We start from the raw sequence: 22,928 nt of genomic DNA on the forward strand, positions 1-22,928 counted from the left end.
ATTATTATTTTTCCTAAATAAACCCTCTGGCCCCTGTTGTTTCCATCTGTTCTGTTCTATCAGAGTCGTAGATTGCTGAACTCTTCCCTACTCAGAATTTTTTAGTTAGATGTGTAGTTCAGTATATTCCTTTGTTTTGCACTGAAACGTTCTCTTGTTGACCCACCTCTTAATTAAGGTAACCTTCATTCTTTCACTTATTTCAAAAAATATGTTTTGAGAATATACTTTCTAGTTGTGCTATCAATAAAAACATACAAAATGAATATAGCATAAATCCTGTTTTCAAGGAGCTGAAAATTTATTGCTTAGGAAAAACATAAGAGGGAGGAATTACTTGGTTTCAGAGATTAAGTGAGCTTTGAAGTAGGTCTGGAAATACGAATCAGTGAAGGTTTCAGAGACTAAGCGAGCTTTGAAGTGGATCTGGAAATTTGAATTAAAGTTCACCTGCTCAAAAGCAAACTGAAAAATTATGTATCTAAGCATTAGGACTCACTAAGTATCTAGAGAGATGAGGCAGAGAATCATCAGGGATCTTTGCAGTCATCAGGGATCCCGGCCCTATCTATCTTCTATCTCGTGATCCAGAGGGACATTTCCAACTCTTACTGTTTATCTGCACTGCAGCTAGTAGGAAGGAGAAAAAGAGCACATCTCACCTTACTTCCTTCCATTCACATCTTATGGGTCAGAGTTAGACATATGACCACCTTTAGTGAAAGACAGTCTAGGAAATTAGCCTTCGCTGTGCCTAGTTCAAAATTTCATTAGTACAGAAGGAAGTGAGAACAAATGTTGAACAATTCGAAGTGTCTGTTGCAGGCTGGAAATTCCTTGATCAGATAACATTGCCGTATGCAAAAAAATTAACAAGGAAAGTCCTTCAGCAAGAAAACCAGTGTGAAGATTTTACAATAAGAAGTAGATGACAAGGCCTTAACTAAGTGAATGGGAAGGAAATATAGGTATGTGGTCAGATTTGCAAGATATTTTCAACGGAGAATTAATGGGAGTTGGTGATTGATTGGCTCTGGAGTGGGAAGAAAAGGAAGGTGTTGAGGGTCACTGTTTAAGAGCGTGAGCTGTACACCACTATTACATAGATTTGAATCCTGGTTTGGATACTTAGACTGGTTTCATACAAGTTGCTTAACTAACCCTCTTGCCTTAGTTACCTCATCTGCAAAGTGAGAATAGTAACTTAATTGAAAGATTGAATGAGATGATAACATGTAAAACATCTAACTCTAGGGGAAAATAAACCAAAGATAAAGTTATAGGGAAGACTGATATTTAAGGCATAGGAAGAAGGGGAAAGGTAGATAAGAAAGCTAAAAGGGAACCTCAGAGAAGTAGGAGATGAACAAAAAAACAGTATCCAGGAAGACAAAATGAGAGGAAATTTCTCGAAACTGAGGATGAATGACAGAATTAAGTACTATGGTGAGGTGATTGTGAAAATAAACTTCTTAACTTCAGTTCAGTTGCTCAGTTGTGTCCGACTCTGTGACCCCGTGGACTACAGATACCAGGCCTCCCTGTCCATCACCAACTCCTGGGGTTTACCCAAACTCATGCCCATTGAGTTGGTGATGCCATCCAAGCATCTCATCCTCTGTCATCCCCTTCTCCTCCTGCCCTCAATCTTTCCCAGCATCAGGGCCTTTTCAAATGAGTCAGCTCTTCACATCAGGTGGACAAAGTATTAAGAGTTTCAGCTTCAACATCAGTCCTTCCAATGAACACCCAGGACTGATCTCTTTTAGTATTGACTGGTTGGATCTCCTTGCAGTCCAAGGGACTCTCAAGAATCTTCTCCAACACCACAGTTCAAAAGCATCAATTCTTCGGTGCTCAGCTTTCTTTATAGTCCAACTCTCACATCCATACATGACCACTGGAAAAACCATAGCTTTGACTAGATGGACCTTTGTTGGAAAGGTAATGTCTGCTTTTTAATATGCTGTATAGGTTGGTCATAACTTTCCTTCCAGGGAGTAAGCATCTTTTAATTTTATGGCTGCATTCACCATCTGCAGTGGTTTTGGAGTCCAGAAAGATACTCTGCCACTGTTTTTCCACTGTTTCCCGATAATTTGCCATGAAGTGATGGGACCGGATGCCATGATCTTAGTTTTCTGAATGTTGAGCTTTAAGCCAACTTTTTCACTCTCCTCTTTCACTTTCATCAAGAGGCTCTTTAGTTCTTCTTTGCTTTCTGCCATAAGGGTGGTGTCACCTGCATATCTGAGGTTATTGATATGTCTTCTGGCAATCTTGATTCCAGCTTGGGCTTCATCCAGCCCAGTATTTCTCATGATGTACTCTGTATATAAGTTAAATAAACAGGGTGACAATATACAGATTTGATGTACTGCTTTTCCTATTTGGAACCAGTCTGTTCCATGTCCAGTTCTAACTGGTGCTTCCTGACCTGCATACAGAGTTCTCAAGAGGCAGATCAGGTGGTCTGGTATTCCCATCTCTTTAAGAATTTTCCACAATTTGTGGTGATTCACATAGTCCAAGGCTTTGGCATAGTCAATAAAGCAGAAATAGATCTTTTTCTGGAACTCTCTTGCTTTTTCAGTGGTGCCTTTTTACTCATTTTATCAGTAAACTTCTGAGGAAAACATATTTTAATCTACCATTTAGAGTTATGGAAACAAAATTTGGTTAAAGGAATTACCAGATTCTTTGGAACTTCGAACAATTACCAAATTATTCTTGGACTGCAAGAAGATCCAGTCAGTCAATCCTAAAGGAAATCAGTCCTGAATATTCATTGGAATGACTGATGCTGAAGCTGAAACTCCAAAACTTTGGCCACCTGATGCAAAGAACTGACTCATTGGAAAAGACCCTGATGCTGGGAAAGACTGAAGGCGGAAGGAGAAGGGGGTAACAGAGGATGAGATGGTTGGATGGCATTACCGACTCAATGGACATAAGTTTGAGTAAGCTCCAGGAGTTGGTGATGGACAGGGAAGCCTGGCATGCTGCAGTCCATGGGGTCACAAAGAGTTGGACAGGTCTGAGCGACTGAACTGAACTGAACTGATTGGGAATTTTAATGAAGGAGTAACTAACTGCCTTTCAGTTTCTAACCATTAAATCTAATTTGTTAAAATTCTTCAGGATGAGGATTTTGATGTAAATCTGAGATGAAGAGGTTCAAATTATGTCCCAGAGGGAGGTATTTGCTTTCACTGATCTCATCATAAATTCAGTTCAGTAACACTTTAATAGGGGAAGGTTGTATACTTTATAAAAGAAACAGGTAGCCAGGATTCTCAGGTTATCACTTCAGACCTACTAATTCTTATTTCCTTTTTATTAAAAGTGTCTAAAAGTCCATATTTATTCTTTACCTTCAATGAGTATTTGGGACATTGGGATGATAAAATGTATGCATGTGGCATCCTCTTTCTTACTGCTCCAGATTCCATATTTATTTTCGCAATCACTGTACTTTGCTTCAAGGTGTGTCGCAGTAGTAAAGCCTGCAGCCCTTCTCCTGGTACTAGATTGGGGAGGCACTTTGTGCCTGTGTTAATTAGTTGTGTAACTTTAGGCAAGTCCCTGAGTCTTCATGGCCCTCCACTTGATGCACTGGGTCAGACAGTTTACCCTGTACACTTCGTAAGGTTTTATTAAGACGCCATGTGTGAAGTGCTCTTTAAAGTTAAGCATCCAGTAAACATAAGGTAGCATTATTAATTGGGCTTGTCACTTGTGCTTCATTTGGTTAACATGGGAATCAGCATCTCATTTGATTTTTGGACCAAATCCATGTTCCCATTAATGAAGGAATATTCTATCCTGAAGAAAGGGTAAGAATTTCCTCATGGAGGAATACATGTACTCTGGAAGCATTTCACCTTTTTTAGTGTTGGCTTTAGTTTTTGTCATTTGGGCAGTAAGATACTAATACAATGACTGCCAGTAGTTTTTACATATTTTTCACATTACTAATTAGATAACTGCTTTTCTTTTTCACATAGGTTGCAAGTAGGCTCATAAAGTAGACCTTTGTAGGACTTCTGAAACATTACTTGAATATTAAATGCTTACAAGGGACCAGTTGCAAGATTGATGTTTTTTTTTTAAGTTTTTGAAATTACTGTATTCTAACTTGGTTAAAAAAAATGTTTAATGTTGAAGTTTCTAAGATAAAGGGAACAGTCTTGCTAATATTGTATCAGGTTAGGGATTTTTTAGGTCTGTTTCACTTGATTGCTTCTCCATTGCCTGATTCTTTAATGGTGATAGAAAGGACAGGAAGAAAGATGAGTAAATATGGGGCTGCCCAGGTGGCGATAGTGGTAAAGATTCTGCCCGCCAGTGCAGGAGACATAAGAGACCAGGTTGAATCCCAGAAAATCCCATGGACAGAGGAGCGTGCCGGGCTATAGTCCATAGGGTCTCAAAGAGTCAGACACGACTGAGCACATGTACATGTGAGGACTAAATATGTTAATCACAGTAGTGTTCAGCCGTAATCTGAATTTTAAAGAATGTAGAATCTATTATTGTTTTACTTCTGTACCGGCAGTTGTGGTAGGAGACGCTGTGCCTGTAACTTCAAACCCATTACAGGAAGATATAAAAATATGTTTATCCCTTGATGGTAAATCATAAGGAATTAGTATAAGGGGAGAAAAATCACTTTTCTGCTCTGGTCAAAAGATGGCAGTATTGCTGTGCTCATAGTTTTCTTCTGCAGTTTGGGCTTAGTTGTTTTTAATGCAAAAAACAGATTTAGTGATCTAATTAACAGTGACCCTTCCAGTGGAATGCCACATTTCTAATCAAGGCCCAGAAGAATAGATCAGAAAAGTGGAATTTATATTTTTAAAATGTTTTAGATTGTTTTAATAGCTCTTTGTTAAAATAACATTCTCTAATACTCAGATTCGCCAGAGGAAAAATAGAACACTCTGTGTCATGCTTTCAAGTTTGGGAGGCTTGAAATACCCGCCCTTTGAAACTTGGATGGCTGTCAGGGTTCCAACATGTCTTAACAGGGTTTTTTTGTTTGTTTTTAGTTTTTAAAGGTCATTGAACTTATCTTTTCATTAAGGCGATACTTTTTTCCTTCAAGATGTTAAAACCAGGTAATCATTTTTCTTTGTATTTCTTAGGTCATTATACTTAACTTGTTGGTAGTCTGGAAATATAAAGGTGGTCTCTCTCTCTCTTTTTTTTTTTTTTTTTTGCTGGGAAAGTGACATGTTTTCGCCTTGTTTCTAAGCCGGTATTATAAATGGCTCTCTGGGCTTGATGCTCTGTTTTTCTCTAAGCAGATCTTTCAAGGACAGAGAAATTCAGTGAAAATCATTGAAAAAAAAATTACAAAATGAACTCCTAAAAAAAGTGGCTTTATCATTGATTGTGTAAAGTGTTCTTTCAAAAATACAAACATGTAAATCACAACACATTTGGGAGGGGGGTGATGGGGAAGAACCGTTGGTGTATTGAGAGAACATAAAAATAATCCAGCTTTTTTCTTAATTTCTATTAGAATAAGAAAATGCTGTTGGATTCTGCATATAGATTGCAGATTTGCCTATTTGATGCCTTTTAAAGTTAGCATTTAAATGATTTACTTTAAAAAATAATTAAGCTTTCAACAAATAACTATGTGTCTAGTTTATCATATAGCTACAGTGTAGAAAATATTCTCATTAGCTTTGCATTGTGACTCACTTCAATCTAAACTACAAGCCCAAAAATCTTATTAAAAATCTTCGAGGCCAGATGTATTTCAGAATTCTGATTTTTTCCAAAAAAGTGATATAGTACATATTTGTTGCATCGCATCACCCACCTTCCTCGATAGGGTCTGGGGCAGCACCCTGTAATCAAACTTTGTATGTTTTCAGCAAAAAGTTTGAATTGTTATTCCACATGGGCTCAGTCTTGACCATAAATAGCCTTACTTCAATTTAGGTCAAATTTTGAGGCCAAATGAATCTGCCACCAACTTAAGAAAAAAGCTGTCATTTACAGAACTTTTTGGATTTCACCATGGAGTGTAAGAGATAGTGCATCTGAAGTGCCATTTCAGTCTACTCTCTGAACTGCCAAAAATCCATTAAGTTTTCTGTTTGTAAATGGGAAAAATTTAATTTAATGTTATGTTCTATTTAATGGTTTCTTTTTTTAAGAATATATTTTACTTTGACTAGGTGGTTTAACTCTAAATTGCATTTCAGCAAATACCATAAGACACTGAAAGAAAACCAAAGATGTGGAAAAATTTGTGCGGCCATTATCTGCCATGGAGCAACAGGGTATCTGATGTACATTCTGTGGCAAGAAAGCCATCATTCTTTTTCTCTTAGGGGTACTGTGGTAAAAGCATTTCCCACTATTTTATTCTATACTGTTAATCAAGATCAGCTTTATTTCCTGCAGTACAGTTGTGGGGTAGAATCTTATTTCATATTTCAAGTAGGATTAAGCCTGATCAGCACTTAGGTGGGAGACTTCTGAGGGGAGTATATGTGTTCCGGGGAAGCGATAGAGGGATTGTATTATGTGGCCATCCTGCTTCCTTTAGAAGTACTTCCTCCAGCTCTGCATTAGAGCTGGACATTGTGTACTGAATAATATATAAAACCCAGCATAATGTCTACTAGTTCCCACTTCAGTGTGAACTATTAGGTTAGCCTTTAACCTCCTCTGATTAAAATAATACTTGGCTTCATCTTCTGTAATTACTTATGACTTTTTTTTCTGCCTTCCACTGATAAGTATGAGTTGAAAGCACTGTTGACAGTTTCTCCACCATCAGTTATAAGTCAATAGTTAAGAAAGCCCGTGTTAATTTAACCTGTTATTTCATGTCATATAGTTAGTGTTATAGCACAAGTGAAAAATATCCCATTATTCAGATCTTGTTAAGCCATGAAACATGAGTCTTTGAGAGGTCAAGGTACATAGCTCATTCAGAAAAGGTTAGTTAGCAGAGGATACCATTATGCCACAATGGATGTTGCTTCGTTGTTTAGTTTTAATTCCTCTTATTAAAAAAAAAACCAACTACATGGCACAGAAATTTACACAAGCATAGAGCAACCTTTTGCCTTCTACCAGATCCCAGGTCCAACACTGCTTATTTTTCTTCTCTAGTCCTGACTTACGTTGTTATGTGGTCATTACCATGACTTTGCCAGTTTAATTTTAGTATTATTCAAATCTCTCTAACTTCTAAATGTTTTTTCCTTTTTAGAATTTAAAATTTCTTACTGGGCTTGTTAAGACCTACTAAGCCATATCTTCTGTTCTGATTGTCACATTTTCTCTCCTGAAGTAACACCTCTTTCACACCTGCTAACCGGATTTAAAAAAGGACAGTCTTTTTTTTTTTTTTTTAGGACAGTCTTTAAAAAGCCTTTTAAAAAGGTTTCTCTTTTTGATTTGGATGAAACCTATCCAAATTAATTAAATAGTATTATTACTTGGTTCTTATAGGCTATTTCAAAATACATGTGACTGATTATGGAAGTAAATGATTCATCCTAGACACTATGAAAGAAAATAATTCTCAGTATAGAAAAGTCTTGGCTATATGAACTCTATATGAACTTTTTTCATATTACCTGTTTTCCTTAATCTTTGAATACAGAATTATGGTATTTTTGAGGTCTGTAACTACTGTAAGCAAAAGGACAAAAATTGTATTTAAACAGCAGTTAGCAGCGGCAAAACAGCAACAGCCATTTGAAAGGAATTCCTAACATTTTGCTCTGAGACATTGAGATTAGCCCAATTCATAAAAAAACCTTTGTGCTACCACACACAGTTTTCTTGTTAAGAAATTAATGTGGCCAGTTAAGTTATACCAACCTAATTTTAGAAAGATAAATTATGAAAACTGGAACAAAAACAAAGCAGAAGAATCAGCCAATGTTGGCAACATTCTCGAAATTAATTTAAATTTGCATCAAGCCAGGAACATATTGTTTGTAAGTGATGAGGCTTCTACATGCTTTTGTACAACTGTAGTGAGAAAGAATCACACTTACTTGATTAGACATTGGCTTTGTTAACTGTGGAGCTAGGATCAAAATAAATCCTTGTAATGGGAATTTAAAGATACCTTCGTTCAAATTGTATATATCCCTTGTATAGTAATCTAGTTTTTTTAAAAAAAGTCTTACACCTAATGCTATGAAAATGAGTGTAGTTGTTGCCCAATTGTAGCAAAATCTACTGATGCCATGGGACTTCTCTGGTGGCTCAGACAGTAAAGAATCCACCTGGAATGTGGGAGATCCAGGTTCCATCCCTGGGTCAGGAAGAGGAGGAGGGCCTGGCAGCCCATTCCAGTATTCTTGCCTGGAGAATTCCATGGACAGAGGAGGCTGTTAAGCTACAGTCCACAGGATTACAGAGTCAACGTAACTGAGTGACTATACACTTTTTTCTTCCTATCACTGATGCCTTAGTATGTGACTATAAAAAAAAAAAAATTAAGTCATCAACAGGTGTGTTAGTTTCCTATTGCTACTGTTAACAAATTACCACAAATTTAGTGGCTTAAAATAGCACAAATTTTTTATCTTATACTTCTCAAGGTCATAGGTTCAAAATCAAGGTGTTAGCAGAGCTGCAGTTTCTTTTTGAGGTTCTAGGGGAGAGCTACAATGTTTGTGTCCCTCAGAATTCATATGTTGGAATCTTAATTCCGTGTATGATTGCATCAGGCCTTTAGGGGGTGATCAGGTTATGAAGGAGCACTCAAAAAATAGGGATCAGTGCCCTTGTAACAGGAAACCCAGAGTGCTCCCTACCGCCTTCCACCATCTGTGGACACAGAGGCCATCTATGAACCAGGAGGCAGGTCTCCTCACCAGATGCGGAACCCCTTAATCTTGGACTTCCCAGCTTCCAGAACTATGAGAAACAGCTGTTTACTGTTTAAACCACCTCGTCTCTGGTGGTTTGTTACAGCAACCCACAGACTGAGACAGGGAGAGTGATTTCCTCACCTTTTCAGTGTCTGGATTCAGCCCATATCCTTGGTCTCTGGCTAGCATTCCTGTCGCTCCAAACTTAGCTGCAGTTATCACCTCTCTCTCTCTGACTCACCTACTCCCCTTTTCTGAGGACCTTCATAATTATATTGGGTTCACTCAGATAATCCAGTGTAATCTTCCCGTTTTGAATGCTTAATTCCATCACATCTGCCTGTATCCATCTGCCATGTGATATGATATGTTTAAAGGTTCTGGGGATTAGGATATGGACATCCTGGGGGTCCATTATTCTTCCTCCCAGAGGCTGTTACCCCTTTAACAGTTCACATCTCTGATGTCTAGATCTGAGCCTTTTAAAAACATTTCTCTGGAGAATATTTAGGGGGCAATGACAAGAAGACAGATTAAAAAAAAAAAAGCTTTTTTTTGGAAACTCACAACAAACAGTGAAGATTAAGTAGTAAGCCTATAGTGGTAGTCACCTCCCAAACATTTTTTTTTAATCAATAAATGGGTCCATGAAAAGACTAGAAATACTAGATACCATACAATTTTAGTTATCTGTTCCTGAGAGAATGAGTTTTCCAGAGAGTTAATCCCTTAACAGTCAAAATTAAAAAAAACAAAAAGATAAGTGATCTCTATGGGAAAATCTCATATTTATCCTACTGTCATAGTTTCCCTTTAATTTGTATTGTTGTAGAAATACATGGCATGGGTAAAAATTAAAAATATAAATGAGCTTTTTACTTAAAAGTAACTTACCCCTAACACTCCCCTCCCTTCTAGCCTTATTCCTCAGAGGTGACTACTTCTAATTATTTGTTCTTTATTTTTCAAGTCACTACAAAACCTCTAAATAATGTTTATCCTTTATTATTTCACCTATCAGCTTTAGAGACCCACAGTATTTTATTTTATTGCTTCTCAGATACTCTGTTTTTACAAATTGGAAGTTTGTGGCACCATTTTTCCAACAGCCTTTGTTCACTTTATGTGTCTCTGTCACTTTTTGGAAATTCTCACAATATTTCAAACTTTTCATCATTATTATATTTGTTACTGTGATCTGTGATCAGTAATCTTTGATGTTATTATTACAAAAATATTATGACTTGCTGAAGGCTCAGATGATGGTTAGCATTTCTTAGCAGTATTTTTTAACTAAGGTATATACATTGTTTTTTAGACATAATGTTATTGCAGACTTAATAGACTATGTATGTGCATTCTCACTCAGTCATGTCCAACTCTGCGACCCCATGGACTGTAGCCTGCCAGGCTCCTTTGTCCATAGGGATTCTCCAGGCAAGAATACTGGAATGGGTTGCCATGTCCTCCTCTAGGGCATCTCCCTGACCCAGGGATCAGCCCAAATCTCCTGCATCTCCTGCACTGGCAGACAGATTCTTGAGCCATCTGCCAGGCCAGAGTAATTGACTACAGTCTAGCTTTCGTAGCTTTCATATGTACCGGGAAACCAAAAAACTTGTGATTTGCTTTGTTGCGACATTTGCCTTCTTGTGGTCTGGAACCAAACCTGCAGTGTCTCCAGGGTGTACCTGCAGTGACTTCTTGCTGGGGCTTTTCTCACTTACACCTCCCTCCCCTCTTCACAGCACTCCGCAACCTGTATTCTCACCCTATCACACTTTCTCCCTCGGTGAGCTCAGAAACCTGGTGCTGCACACTTGGATCTGCATTTCTTGTTCTACTGGTGGTGGAAAGTATCTTTAAACACACTCTGAGCTTTAATTCCTTTCTGAAATAATCAGGGCATTATCTCCTGGTTTCTCTTTGTAATATAGGAACATGTACACCCCCACCGTGTCTTTCATTTCTCCCTTCTACTTCCCAGTGTCTTACACGTACACCTTTATGTTTAAGTTGTCAAGGTTGACAGTAGTCTTTCTGAGATTCTGTAATCTATTTTGAAACGTTACCAGGATCAGTCTATGGAGTGATTCTGAACATCGAGGGCCAGTGATATAAATTGCTTAATATTGTAAGTATTGTTCACCACAGAATGGACTAATATGTTAGACTTAAATTTCCTTCTCTGTTGGTTTAATGTTGTCATCAGCGTGACACTGAGAGGAAAATTTCCTTAGTCGGGTTAGGCGAATAGACTCTCTGTCTTTCCCTTCATCTCCTTCTCCCCCACTTCCCTCTTTCTCTTCTTCCCCCTCCCTCTCTCTCTTCCTACCCCATCCCCACCACCCCAGGTACATGTACCAGATCTTATTTCATTTCCTCTCTCCCTTCTCCCTGGAGCCTCCCTCTCCTTTAATCTGGAACAGTTACTCTCTGAGGGCTCCCATGCAGTTACCGTTCTGGGACTTCACTCCCTTCACTGTTCTCTCCCGTGGTGTTCACTGATTTCTGTGTCACCTTCCTCCTCTTTCTTGATTTACCTCCTCATTTTGCTAGAGGTAAAATTTCTGAGTCATCAGATAGCTGAAAGCTTCTTTCTCCCTCGTGTGTATTTATTTGACAGTATAGCAGAAAATAGCACCCACTTTAAACTGCTTTTTCCCCAGGATTTGGAGTGTGCTACTCCACAGATGCCAGCATGATTCCTGGACCACTAGAGGTAACCAGTTTTTCTCTCTGTAGGTAGTTAGCATTTTTCCTTTGTTCTCAAAGTTCTAAAATTTAACAGTAATGCATCTGAGTGTGTATGTTTTTCATTCATAAGTTTGGCGTTTTGACTGTGTTATGTAAAACCCTCCGCACCCTCTCCTCTTAGCTCTCTCTGATCTCATCTTTCCTCCTCTTTCCTCCCTGTGTTACAACCACTCTGGCCTTCTCCTTCCCCACACATGTCTAAGGGTCTCTGCACTGGATATTCCAATTGTGCAGAATGCTCTTCCTTCAAATATCTACATGGCCCACTTCCTTATCGCCTCAGGTCTGTTCAGATGTTGCTTCCTGAAGTATCACCCTTTTCTAATTATCCTACTTAAAATTGCAATCTCTGATGCCATCTAAGTACTCCTAATCCTCTTGAAAAAAGAAAGTGAAGCCTCTCATTCAGACTCTTTGCAACCCCATGGGCTATATAGCCTACCAGATTCCTCCATCCATGGGCTTTTCCAGGCAGGATTACTGAAGTGGGTTGCCATTTCCTTCTCCTGGAGATCTTCCCAATCCAGGGATTGAACCCTGGTCTCCCACAATGTAGGCAGACGCTTTACCATCTGAGCCACCAGGGAAGTCTATCCTCTTACCTTTAAAATTAAATCTTATCTTGATTTAATTTTCATCATAGAACCTATCACTAAGTTAAAAATATATGCAAACTGTGATATTGTGAATATATATTTCACCTTTGTTCCTGGTTTCAAACCAGAGCTCCTAAAACCCTTGTAATTTTCTAAGTGATGAGAGTGATAGAACGTCTTGTTATAATACCTGACTTTGGTAAGGGTGAAAGGAGCAATGTTTGTTATCCATAACAAGCCCATTTCAACCATACCTTAGTTTACATTAATGAGGTGGCTTTTGTGCAGCCCCCAAGGATAGGGGACCGGTTGCCAGGGAAACTGACTATGTGATTAGAGGCTGGAACTTTCAGTGCCACCCCTCACCCCTCTTAAAGAGGGAGAGGGGGCTGGAGATTGAGTTCAATCAGAGTGGCCAATGATTTAATCAACTGTGCATGTTTAATGAAGCCTCTATAAGAGCCCATCACTGGAGAGATTTGGAGGGCTTTCAGGATGGAGAGGAGGTGCTGGGAGGGTAGTGTGCCTGGAGAGGGCATGGAGGCCTCTCCCAGACTTTGCCCTGTGCATCTCTTCCATCTGGCTGTTCCTAAATTGTATCTTAATAATAAATCAGTAACATAGTGAGAGCCATTCTAGGAAATTATTTAAGGTAAGGAGGGCATTGTGGGATCCCCCATTTTATAGCCAGTGGGTCAGAAGTGCCAGAGACTTGAACTTACAGTTGGCATTCGAAGGAGTTTTATGGGACCAGGTGTATAGTGTTAGAATTGAATTAAATTGTAGGACATGAAGTCAGTGTTTGCCGAGAACTGGAGGATTGCTTGGCAAGGGAAAAACACACATGCAAACAAACACACACACATACATACATAAGTATGTGAGTATGTGTATATATAATTATGTGTGTATATGTTGATACATATGTGCATATATATGTAAATCCTTTATATTAGTTTGCTAGGACTACCAAAACACAGTACCGCAGACTGCGTGGCTTTAAACAACAGAGATTTCTCACAGTTCTGAGGCTAGAAGTCTGAGTTCAGAGTCCTTAGGGCTGGTTTCTTCTGAGGTCTCTCTGCTTGGATAACAGTCTTCTCCCTGGGTCTTCACTTGGTCTTCCTTCTGTAATTTTGTGTCCAAATTTCCTCTTATAAGGACACTGGGCACGTTGGGTTAGAGCCTGCCCTAATGACCTTATTTTAACTCAGTTACATCTTTAAAGATATTATCTCCAAATACAGTCACATTGTAAGACACTGGGGGCTAGGGTTTCAACACTGAATTTTAACAATTTCAACAATGAATTTTAATGGGAAACAATTCAGTCCATGAGAGACTTATTTTTTTATAGTCTGTCTCCTCCAGTTGGAATGTAAGCTTCATGAAAGTTAGGGTTTTTGTTGTTTTTGTTGTGTTTTAATGTATATCCAACATCTAGAACAATGCCCGGCACCATAATAGATGCTGAATAAATAATAATGAATATTCTAGCCTTTTGATGGGTTAGTTGAATCTGAACACTTATTTTCATCTCTAGAGACTGCACTAATTCAAGTCCCCCTCCCCCAGTTCTCTGCTGTCTTTCCAGTACTCCTATTAATTGAAATTCGGACCTACTTGATTTGTCTTTCCTGTCTCATTTGCAGTCAATCCATTGTTACACTTTTTTGGAAGATTTTTCAGCCATAACTTCCAAATACTCCTGCAGAACATCCTTTACTTTGATAATGTGTATTTCATTCCTAAGAGCTCTCTTCTTCATCAGTTTCATGACATTCTCTTATTGTTTTTGTGGGTGCTGTATTTTTGCTGACCTTTCTGCATTTACTAGGTCTTGTTATTAATATGTCTCTTTTGTTCCCTCAATCTTCTGTTTCTTTATAGGCCATTTTTTGTTTGTTTCTTTCATTCTTTTCTTCTTAATTCATTTATTTTTAGTTGAAGGATAATTACAGTATTGTGTTGATTTCTGCCATGCATCAACCTGGATCAGCCAGAGGTATACATATGTCCCCTCCTCCTCCCTCCCACATCCCACCCCACCCCACTATTTGTTTTATTCTTTATCTCACATATTGCATAAGCATTTCTCTTAATTATCTATCATTGTACATTTTTATTTAATAATGGGACAATAAAGAATGTGGAGGTTTTTAAGGGGTGATATTTTGGCCTGGTGATGTGACTTTATGATTTGCTGATGCAGAGGTCTTTGGTTTATGGGGTGCCTTCAGTTCAGTTCGGTCGCTCAGTCCTGTTTGACTCTTTGCGACCCTGTGGACTGCAGCATGCCAGGCTTCCCTGTCCATCATCAACTCCCAGAGCTTGCTGAAACTCATGTCCATCATTTGGTGATGCCATCCAACCATCTCATCCTCTGTCGTCCCCTTCTCTTCCTGCCTCAATCTTTCCCAGCATCAAGGTCTTTTCTAGTGTGTCAGTTCTTCACATCAGGTGGCCAAAGTGTTGGAGCTTGAGCTTCAGCATCAGTCCTTCTATTGAATATTCAAGACTGATTTCCTTTAGGATGGACTGGTTTGATCTCCTTGCTATTGAAGGGACTCTCAGGAGTCTTCTCCAACATCACAGTTCAAAAATATCTTTGGTGCTCAGCTTTCTTTATGGTCCAATTCTCACATCTATACATGACTACTGGAAAAACCATAGCTTTGACTAGATGGACCTTTGTTGGCAAAGTAATGTCTCTGCTTTTTAATATGCTATCTAGGTTGGTCATAGCTTTTCTTCCAAGGAGCAAGCATCTTTTAATTTCATGGCTGCAGTCACCATCTGCAGTGATTTTGGAGCCCAAGAAAATAAAGTATGTCACTGTGTCCATTGTTTTCCCATCTATTTGCCGTGAAGTGATGGGACCGGATGCCATGATCTTAGTTTTTTGAATGTTGAGTTTCAAGCCAACTTTTTCACTCTCCTCTTTTACTTTCATCAAAAGGCTCTTTAGTTCCTCTTCACTTTCTGCCATAAGGGTGATGTCATCTGCATATCTGAACTTATTGATATTTCTTGCAGCAATCTTGATTCCAGCTTGTGCTTCATCCAGTCTGGCATTTCTCATGATGTACTCTGCATATAAGTTAAATAAGCAGGGTGACAATACACAGCCTTGATGTACTTCTTTCCCAGTTTGGAACCAGTCCATTTGTCCATGTCTGGTTAACTGTTGCTTCTTGACCTGCATGCACGTTTTTCAGGAGGCACATAAGGTGGGCTGGTATTCCCATCTCTTTCAGAATTTTCCACAGTTTGTTTTGATCCACACAGTCAAAGGCTTTGGCAGAGTTAATAAAGCAGAAGTAGATGTTTTCCTGGAACTCTCTTGCTTTTTTGATGATCCAGCAGAATTTGGCAATTCGATCTCTGGTTCCTCTGTCTTTTCTAAATCCAGCTTGAACATCTGGAAGTTCTTAGTTCACATATTCTTGAAACCTAGCTTGGAGAATTTTGAGCATGTTTTTCCTAGCATGTGAGATGAGTGCAATTGTGTGGTAGTTTGAGCATTCTTTCGCATTGCCTTTCTTTGGGATTGGAATGAAAACTGACCTTTTCCAGTCCTGTGGCCGCTGCTGAGGGAGTGCCTTAGGTCTTCCTATATAATTATTCAACTTTCTTAGATTAAACGTCTTCCAGCTTTTAGGGAAAGGTAAAATTGTCATCATATGCAGATAGCATGATACTATATGTAGAATCCCTAAAGATTCCACACAAAAATTACTAGTACTGATAAATGACTTCAGCAGTGTAGCAGGAGACAAGATCAACATACATAATTTAGTTGCATTTATTTATAGTGACAATGAAATGTCAGAAAGGAAAGGTAAAAAAAAAAAAAAAACCTTGTAAAATCATACTGCTTGCAAAATACTTAGGAATAAACCTAAAGAAATGAAACACTTATATGCTAAGAACTATATAAAACATTACATAAGGAAATGGGAGATGATTCAAAGAAATGGAAAGATATCCCATGCTCTTGGATTGGAAGAATTAATATTGTTAAATTGGCCATACCACCCAAAGCCATGTGTAGTTTTAATACAATCCCTATCAAATTATCTGTGACATTTTTCACAGAAATAGAAAAAATGATCCAAAAATTTATATGGAACCATAGAAGACCCAGAATTACGAAAGGAATCTGGAGGAACGAAAACAAAGCAAGCATAGCCCTCCAAGACCTCAGACAACACTGTGGAGTTTCAGTAATCAAAACGGTGTGGTGGCACAGAAACAGACATGGGTCAAGGGAACAGAACTGAGAGCCAGAAATAAACCCACACACCTATGGACAATTAATCTTCATCAAAGAAGGTGAGAATATATAATGGAAAAAATACAGTCTCTTCAGCAGGTGGTGTAGGGAAAGTTGGACAGTTGCATGTAAATCAATGAAGTTAGAACACTCCCTCACACCATACACAAAAATAAATTTAAAATTCTTAAAGACTGAAATGTGAGACATGACACCATTCAGTTCAGTTCAGTTCAGTCGCTCAGTCGTGTCCGACTCTTTGCGATCCCATAGACCACAGCACACCAGGCCTCTCTGTCCATCACCAACTCCCGGAGTTTACCCAAACTCATGTCCAAAGAATGTAATCAACCTGATTTCGGTATTGACCATCTGGTGATGTCCATGTGTAGAGTCTTCTCTTGTGTTGTTGGAAGAGGGTGTTTGCTATGACCAGTGCGTTCTCTTGGCAAAATTCTGTTAGCCTTTGCCCTGCTTCATTCTGCATTCTTTTGGCAAAACATTATTAGCCTTAAGACACCATAAAACTCCTAGAAGAAAACATGGGCAAAACATTCTCTGACATAAATTGAACCAATATTTTCTTAGGCCAGTCTCCCAAGGCAATAGAAATAAAAGCAAAAATAAACAAATGGGACCTAATCAACTTAAAAGTTTTTGCACAGCAAAGGAAACCATAAACAAAACAAAAGACAACCTATGGAATGGGAGAAAATGTTTTCAAACAATGCAAGTGGCAAGGGTTTAATATCCAAAATAAACAAATATACAACTGCTCATGCAGTTCAACAACAACAACAGAAAAATGGACAGCTCAGTCAGAAAATGGGCAGAAGACCTAAATAGACATTTCTCCAAAGAAGGCTTACAAATGGCCAATAGGCACATGAAAAGATGCTCAACATCACTCATTATTAGAGAAATGCAAATCAAAAATACAGTGAGGTGGCACCTCACACCAGTCAGAATGCCCATCAATAAGAAGTCTACAAATACCAAATGTTGGCGAGGATGTGGAAAAAAGGAAACTGCCACAGTGTTGGTGGGAATGAAAGTTGGTGTAGTCACTATGGAAAACAGTATGGAGGTTCCTCAAAAAAACTAAAAATAGAGTTGCCATATGATTCAGCAGTCCCACTCCTGGGCATATATCCTGAGAAAACTGTAATTGTAAGCGATACATGCACTCCCATGTTCATAGCAGCGCTATTCACAATAGCCAAGACATGGAAACAACATAAATGTCCATTGACAGATGAATGGATAAAGAAGATGTGGTATATATATATATATATATATATAATAGAATGCTACTCAGCCATGAAAAGGAATGGAATGATGCCTTTTGTGGCAACATGGATGAAGCTAGAGATTATCATACTAAGTGAAGTAAGTCAGAAAGAGAAAGACAAATACCATGATATCACATATATGGAATCTAAAATATGACACAAATCAAATTATCTGTAAAACAGAAACACACTCACAAACATAGAGAAAAAATTTGTGATTGCAAGGGGGGTGGGAAGGTGGGGGAGGGGTAGATTGGGAGTTTGGGGTTAGTGGGTGCAAGCTATTATACATAGAATGGATAAACAACAAAGTCTTACTGTATAGCACAGGGAACTATATTCAATATCCTATGATAAACCATAATGGAAAGGAATGTGTAACTGAATCACTTCACTATACAGCAGAAATGAACACGGCCGTTGTAAATCATATACTTCAATTAAAAAAAAACCTTCCAACTTTTTACCTGGCTGTCCGACTTGCCATAAATAGGAGTCTGAAATCTGTAGTTCATTATATGTGCTTTGAATTAATATCTTTGTTTTCACTTCTTACTCCGGTAACATTTTGTGTGCTTTTTCTTTGTAGTTCGACAGGTCACGTTATGCCCTCTGTGGCTGTGGTTCTCTTTCTACTCTCTTCATTCACTACTACTCCTCTATCTACATATCATATTTCAGAAAAGTGTTGAAATTCACTGTTAGTTAATGAGTTTATCAGTCTTTTTTACTTTATTGTTTTGAGTTAGTACATTTTTCAATGCATTATATTTAAGGATGTCTAAAGGAGAGAGAGGGGAAAAAATCTTGTCATCAGTTTGCTTGTCTTGAGTTAGAATTTTTCAATCCTTTAATAATTAAATATAGAAAACAGAATTTGAACTTACTTTCATAATGTGGATCTTCATTAGAAACCCCAATTATTGGGATGTGCTCTGTGAGAGTGAGGGCTTCCCTGGTGGCTCAGATGGTAAAGAATTCACCTGCAGGGCGGGAGACCTAGGTTCGATCCCTGGATTGGGAAGATCCCCTGGAGGAGGACCTGGCAATCCACTCCAGCACCCTTGCCTGGAGAATCCCCATGGACAGAGGAACCTGGAGGGCTGCAGTCCAGGGGTTGCAAAGTGTCAGACACGACTGAGCGACAAAGCACTGTGAAAGTGAAAGTTGCTCAATTGTGTCCGACTCTTTGCGACCCCATGACTATACAGTCCATGGAATCCTCCAGGCCAGAATACCAGACTGGGTAGCCATTCCCTTCTCCAGGGTGTCTTCCCAGCCCAGGGATTGAACCCAGGTCTCCTGCATTGCAAGCATAATGTGGGTCATCATTAGAAGCCTCAATTATTGTGATGTGCTCTAGTTGTTTAAATATAGGTATGAGATGGGTCTGTCTGTGCTCTTGAATCCAGTAGACAGAAGTTCTTGATTAGTAACTTCTCTGGGGTTATAACCACAGCAGCAGGGCTATAACTTTTCTAGTTTTCTCTCTCAGTAGGTGACCTTGCTTCCTACTCCACTCTTATCAAAATGGTCTATCATGAACTTCCATTTATCTTAGGACGTCCCAGTTCCCCGTTCATTCTCCCTTGTTGTTTCAGATGAAGAGCTGGAATCCATCTTTTCTGAAGCTATCTCCTCCATTTGCAGCCTGAAGTCCTGGGACTATTCTCCTGGATATGCATCTGCAGATATGTTCAAATCTTCCCCTTGGTGTGGGGGAAAAACCTTCCTTCCCATCTTTTCCCTGAAGCTACATATTCAGTTGGAGAAGCCTTCTAAATTTTTTTCTAAGCTCTGATTTCTTTGCATATAGGTATTCTCTTGATGTCTGTCTTTAGTCCACTTTTTTCTCTTGTCCTTTTTCTGGGAAATCCTGTTTGTTCCCATAACTTCATCTATTACTGAGCCCTAACCACTTTCCTGACATTCAGATGCTCCATTCCACCTACGCATTAGTTCAGTTCAGTTCAGCTCAGTTCAGTCACTCAGTTGTGTCCAACTCTTTGCGACCCCATGGACCGCAGCACACCAGGCCTCCCTGTCCATCACCAACTCCTGGAACCTCCTCAAACTCATGTCCATCGAGTCGGTGATGCCATCCAACCATCTCATCCTCTGTCATCCCCTTCTCTTCCTGCCTCATTCTTTCCCAGCATCAGGGTCTTTTCTGGTGTGTCACTTCTTTGCATCAGGTGGCCAAAGTATTGGAGCTTCAGCTTCAACATCAGTCGTTCCATTGAATATTCAGGACTGATCTCCTTTAGGATGGACTGGTTGGATCTCCTTGCAGTCCAAGGGACTCTCAAGAGTCTTCTCCAACACCACAGTTCAAAAGCATCAATTCTTCTGCACTCAGCTTTCTTTATAGTCCAGCTCTCACATCCATACATGACTACTGGAAAAGCCATAGCTTTGACTAGATGGACCTTTGTTAGCAAAGTAATATCTCTGCTTTTTAATATGCTGTCTAGGTTGGTCATAACTTTCCTTCCAAGGAGTAAGTGTCTTTTAATGTCATGGCTGCAATCACCATCTGCAGTGATTTTGGAGCCCCCAAAAATAAAGTCATACACTGTTTTCACTGTTTCCCCATCTATTTGCCATGAAGTGATGGGACCAGATGCCATGATCTTAGTTTTCTGAATGTTGAGCTTTATTTTATTTATTTATTTTTTTGAATGTTGAGCTTTAAACCAACTTTTTCAGTCTCCTCTTTCACTTTCATCAAGAGGCTCTTTAGTTCTTCTTCACTTTCTGCCATAAGGGTGGTGTCAGCTGCATATCTGAGCTTATTGATAAAATTCTCCATTAGTACCAGTCAGTGTATTCCAAGAAAACGAGTTACTCCATACTCCACCTCCATCCTCCTGTCCTTAGAAGTACAAAACAAGAAAGTACTCTAAACACTCTCTCTGTCTTCCCCATGTGGATTGGTCTGATTATCATTTTTCTAGTCACTCAGGGATATATTAGAAAAGAATAGTTGTAAGGCTATTTGTAAGGCTATACACCCAAAGTTATTACAGTCAGAGTCAGAGTGCGATTAATTTCAAGTACATAAGCTTTCTTGCCCTCAGCCTCTGTGGTTCTATGTTAATATACCTAATCAGTCTGCATTTTCCTGATTACACACAGGTCTGCAATTAAGGCCCTACGTCCTGGGGGGCTGCTTGTATACTCTACGTGCACACTTTCCAAGGCAGAAAATCAAGATGTGATCAGTGAAGTTTTAAACTCCTACAGTGACATCGTGCCTGTGGACATTAAGGAAATGGCAAGGACTTGCTCCCAAGACTTCACATTTGCTCCCACTGGCCAGGAATGTGGGCTCTTGGTGATTCCAGATAAGGGTAAAGCCTGGGGCCCAATGTATGTTGCGAAACTGAAAAAATCATGGACAACTTGAAATTGGAGATATGCCTTTTGGGAACCGTTACATTGATAACACATGCATGTATTATTATATTTCTTTTTCTAGTCTCTCTGCATGTTAATATTTAAATAATAATGAATTCGCTGGATCTGATTGGAATCCTATTTAGTTAATGTGGCATTTCAGAACTTTTCAGATGTATTTTTTTCCTAGAAGTGTTTCTATAGTAATGATTTAAGATGCTGCAGATGGTGTTTGTGCTATATAATAAATCTCTACTGTCTTTTACTTGGCCTTTTGTAGTTAAATTAATAGTAATATATGGTTTAGGCATAAAATGTTTAGAGATACATTCTATCCATAATGTTGGCGCTTTGAACCTTTAAAAATGCACATTTCCTGGCCCTCTTATCATTTTTCTCCTTATCAAATATACAGATTCTCTGAGGTTTTTTTCCCCTTTTCTGTAAGAACTGATTGGTATTCTGAGACTAACTTCTTAGGCAGCAGTATTTCTAGTTCTAGCAAAATAAGTTTCTTATTTGCCAAGTTGTTTTTCGTTAAGAACTATCTTCTGTTTACTGCAAAGGTCAGTGACTCTATTGACACCAGCTTTATTTCTCCCCTGTTTTGTTTTTTTTTTTGTATTCACAAATACAAATTGAAAGGGTAAATTATGTTGAAAGGCCGTTAGAACAGCAGATTCACATGCACATGTTTGACTTTCGACATTCAGCTTGTAGAATAATGGAGTCTATCCAGCAGGCTATAAAGCAAGTACTTGAAACAAAACCAGAATGATTAATAACCGCAATAACTGAACTATATTTGGAGAGTTTTGCTACATAATTGCAGTCATAATGAGCACTACAGAATCTGATTATCTTACAGTTGCAATCTGGAGGGGCTTTTTATTTCGCTCCGTTATGAAATGTTATCTGAGAGTATGATGTCACATATTAATGCACAAGAGGGAAATGCCTAATGAAAGTGGATTATACTGTTACCAAAACCCAATACCGTTTACGAAGTGGCTCTCCTTGTTTACACATATCCTGGGAATATTGTGCACTTTTCTGTATATGTACTTAGAGTTTAACCTCAGGTTTGGATCATCTGTTTTCTGTAGAAATTGCTTCACTCAGAGTCCAAACATATTTTTCCCACTATTCACAAAAATTAGGTAGCGTATTTTGAAAGATTCCATCTATTTAAAAACAGCTTAAAAAAAACTGTAGAAATACAAAATTCTGTTAAATCTGAATCTTTTTGAATTATTATAGTCTGTGCATTTACACTGGAGACTGTTTACTCATTTACTGTTTTGTTGTTGTTTGATTTGCAAACCTATGTAACTGGGTTGCTATAACTGGGGCGTCCTAGAAAGAATTATTTTTGTACCTTCATTGCATTAAACATTTTGTTTCCTCTTTATCTAACCAATATATTTGAAGAAAAGCTGGATCTTTTGGACTCAATCAGATATACCAGGTAAATACAGAAGAGTAGTAATAATGGAAAAGATTTTTTTGCGTGTGTGTGTGTGTGTGTGTGTGTGTGTGTGTGTTTAGTTTGTCCTTATTGTCCTTATTGGTTTGTTTTTTCAATTTGGAATCCTGTCTTCACTTCCTGTGATGTTTAAGAAGTCCATTTTGTGTAGATTAATCGCAAAGTAAGTTGTCACAGTGCACTTTGTTGGATGTCATTGTTTTCCCAACACAATGCCTAATCTGAATACTTGGTATGCCATTGGATTAGGCCTTTCTGTGA

The 22,928-nt window shown here is 38.6% G+C and overlaps 1 protein-coding gene across 2 annotated transcripts in view; it reads left to right on the forward strand.

Moving 5' to 3' along the window:
* The window catches only part of NSUN3 (NOP2/Sun RNA methyltransferase 3), a 57,528-nt gene extending 34,848 nt beyond the window's left edge, over positions 1-22,680 (forward strand). For both annotated transcript variants that reach the window (XM_043448639.1, XM_043448640.1), the window contains exon 6: positions 20,921-22,680. In XM_043448639.1, coding sequence (XP_043304574.1) covers positions 20,921-21,191 — 271 coding nt within the window. In that variant the 3' untranslated portion in view covers positions 21,192-22,680. The remainder of the gene's footprint in view (positions 1-20,920) is intronic.
* The last annotated feature ends 248 nt before the right edge of the window (positions 22,681-22,928 follow it).

Source organism: Cervus canadensis, chromosome 27, assembly GCF_019320065.1.
Source record: "Cervus canadensis isolate Bull #8, Minnesota chromosome 27, ASM1932006v1, whole genome shotgun sequence".
Classification (NCBI taxonomy): domain Eukaryota; kingdom Metazoa; phylum Chordata; class Mammalia; order Artiodactyla; family Cervidae; genus Cervus; species Cervus canadensis.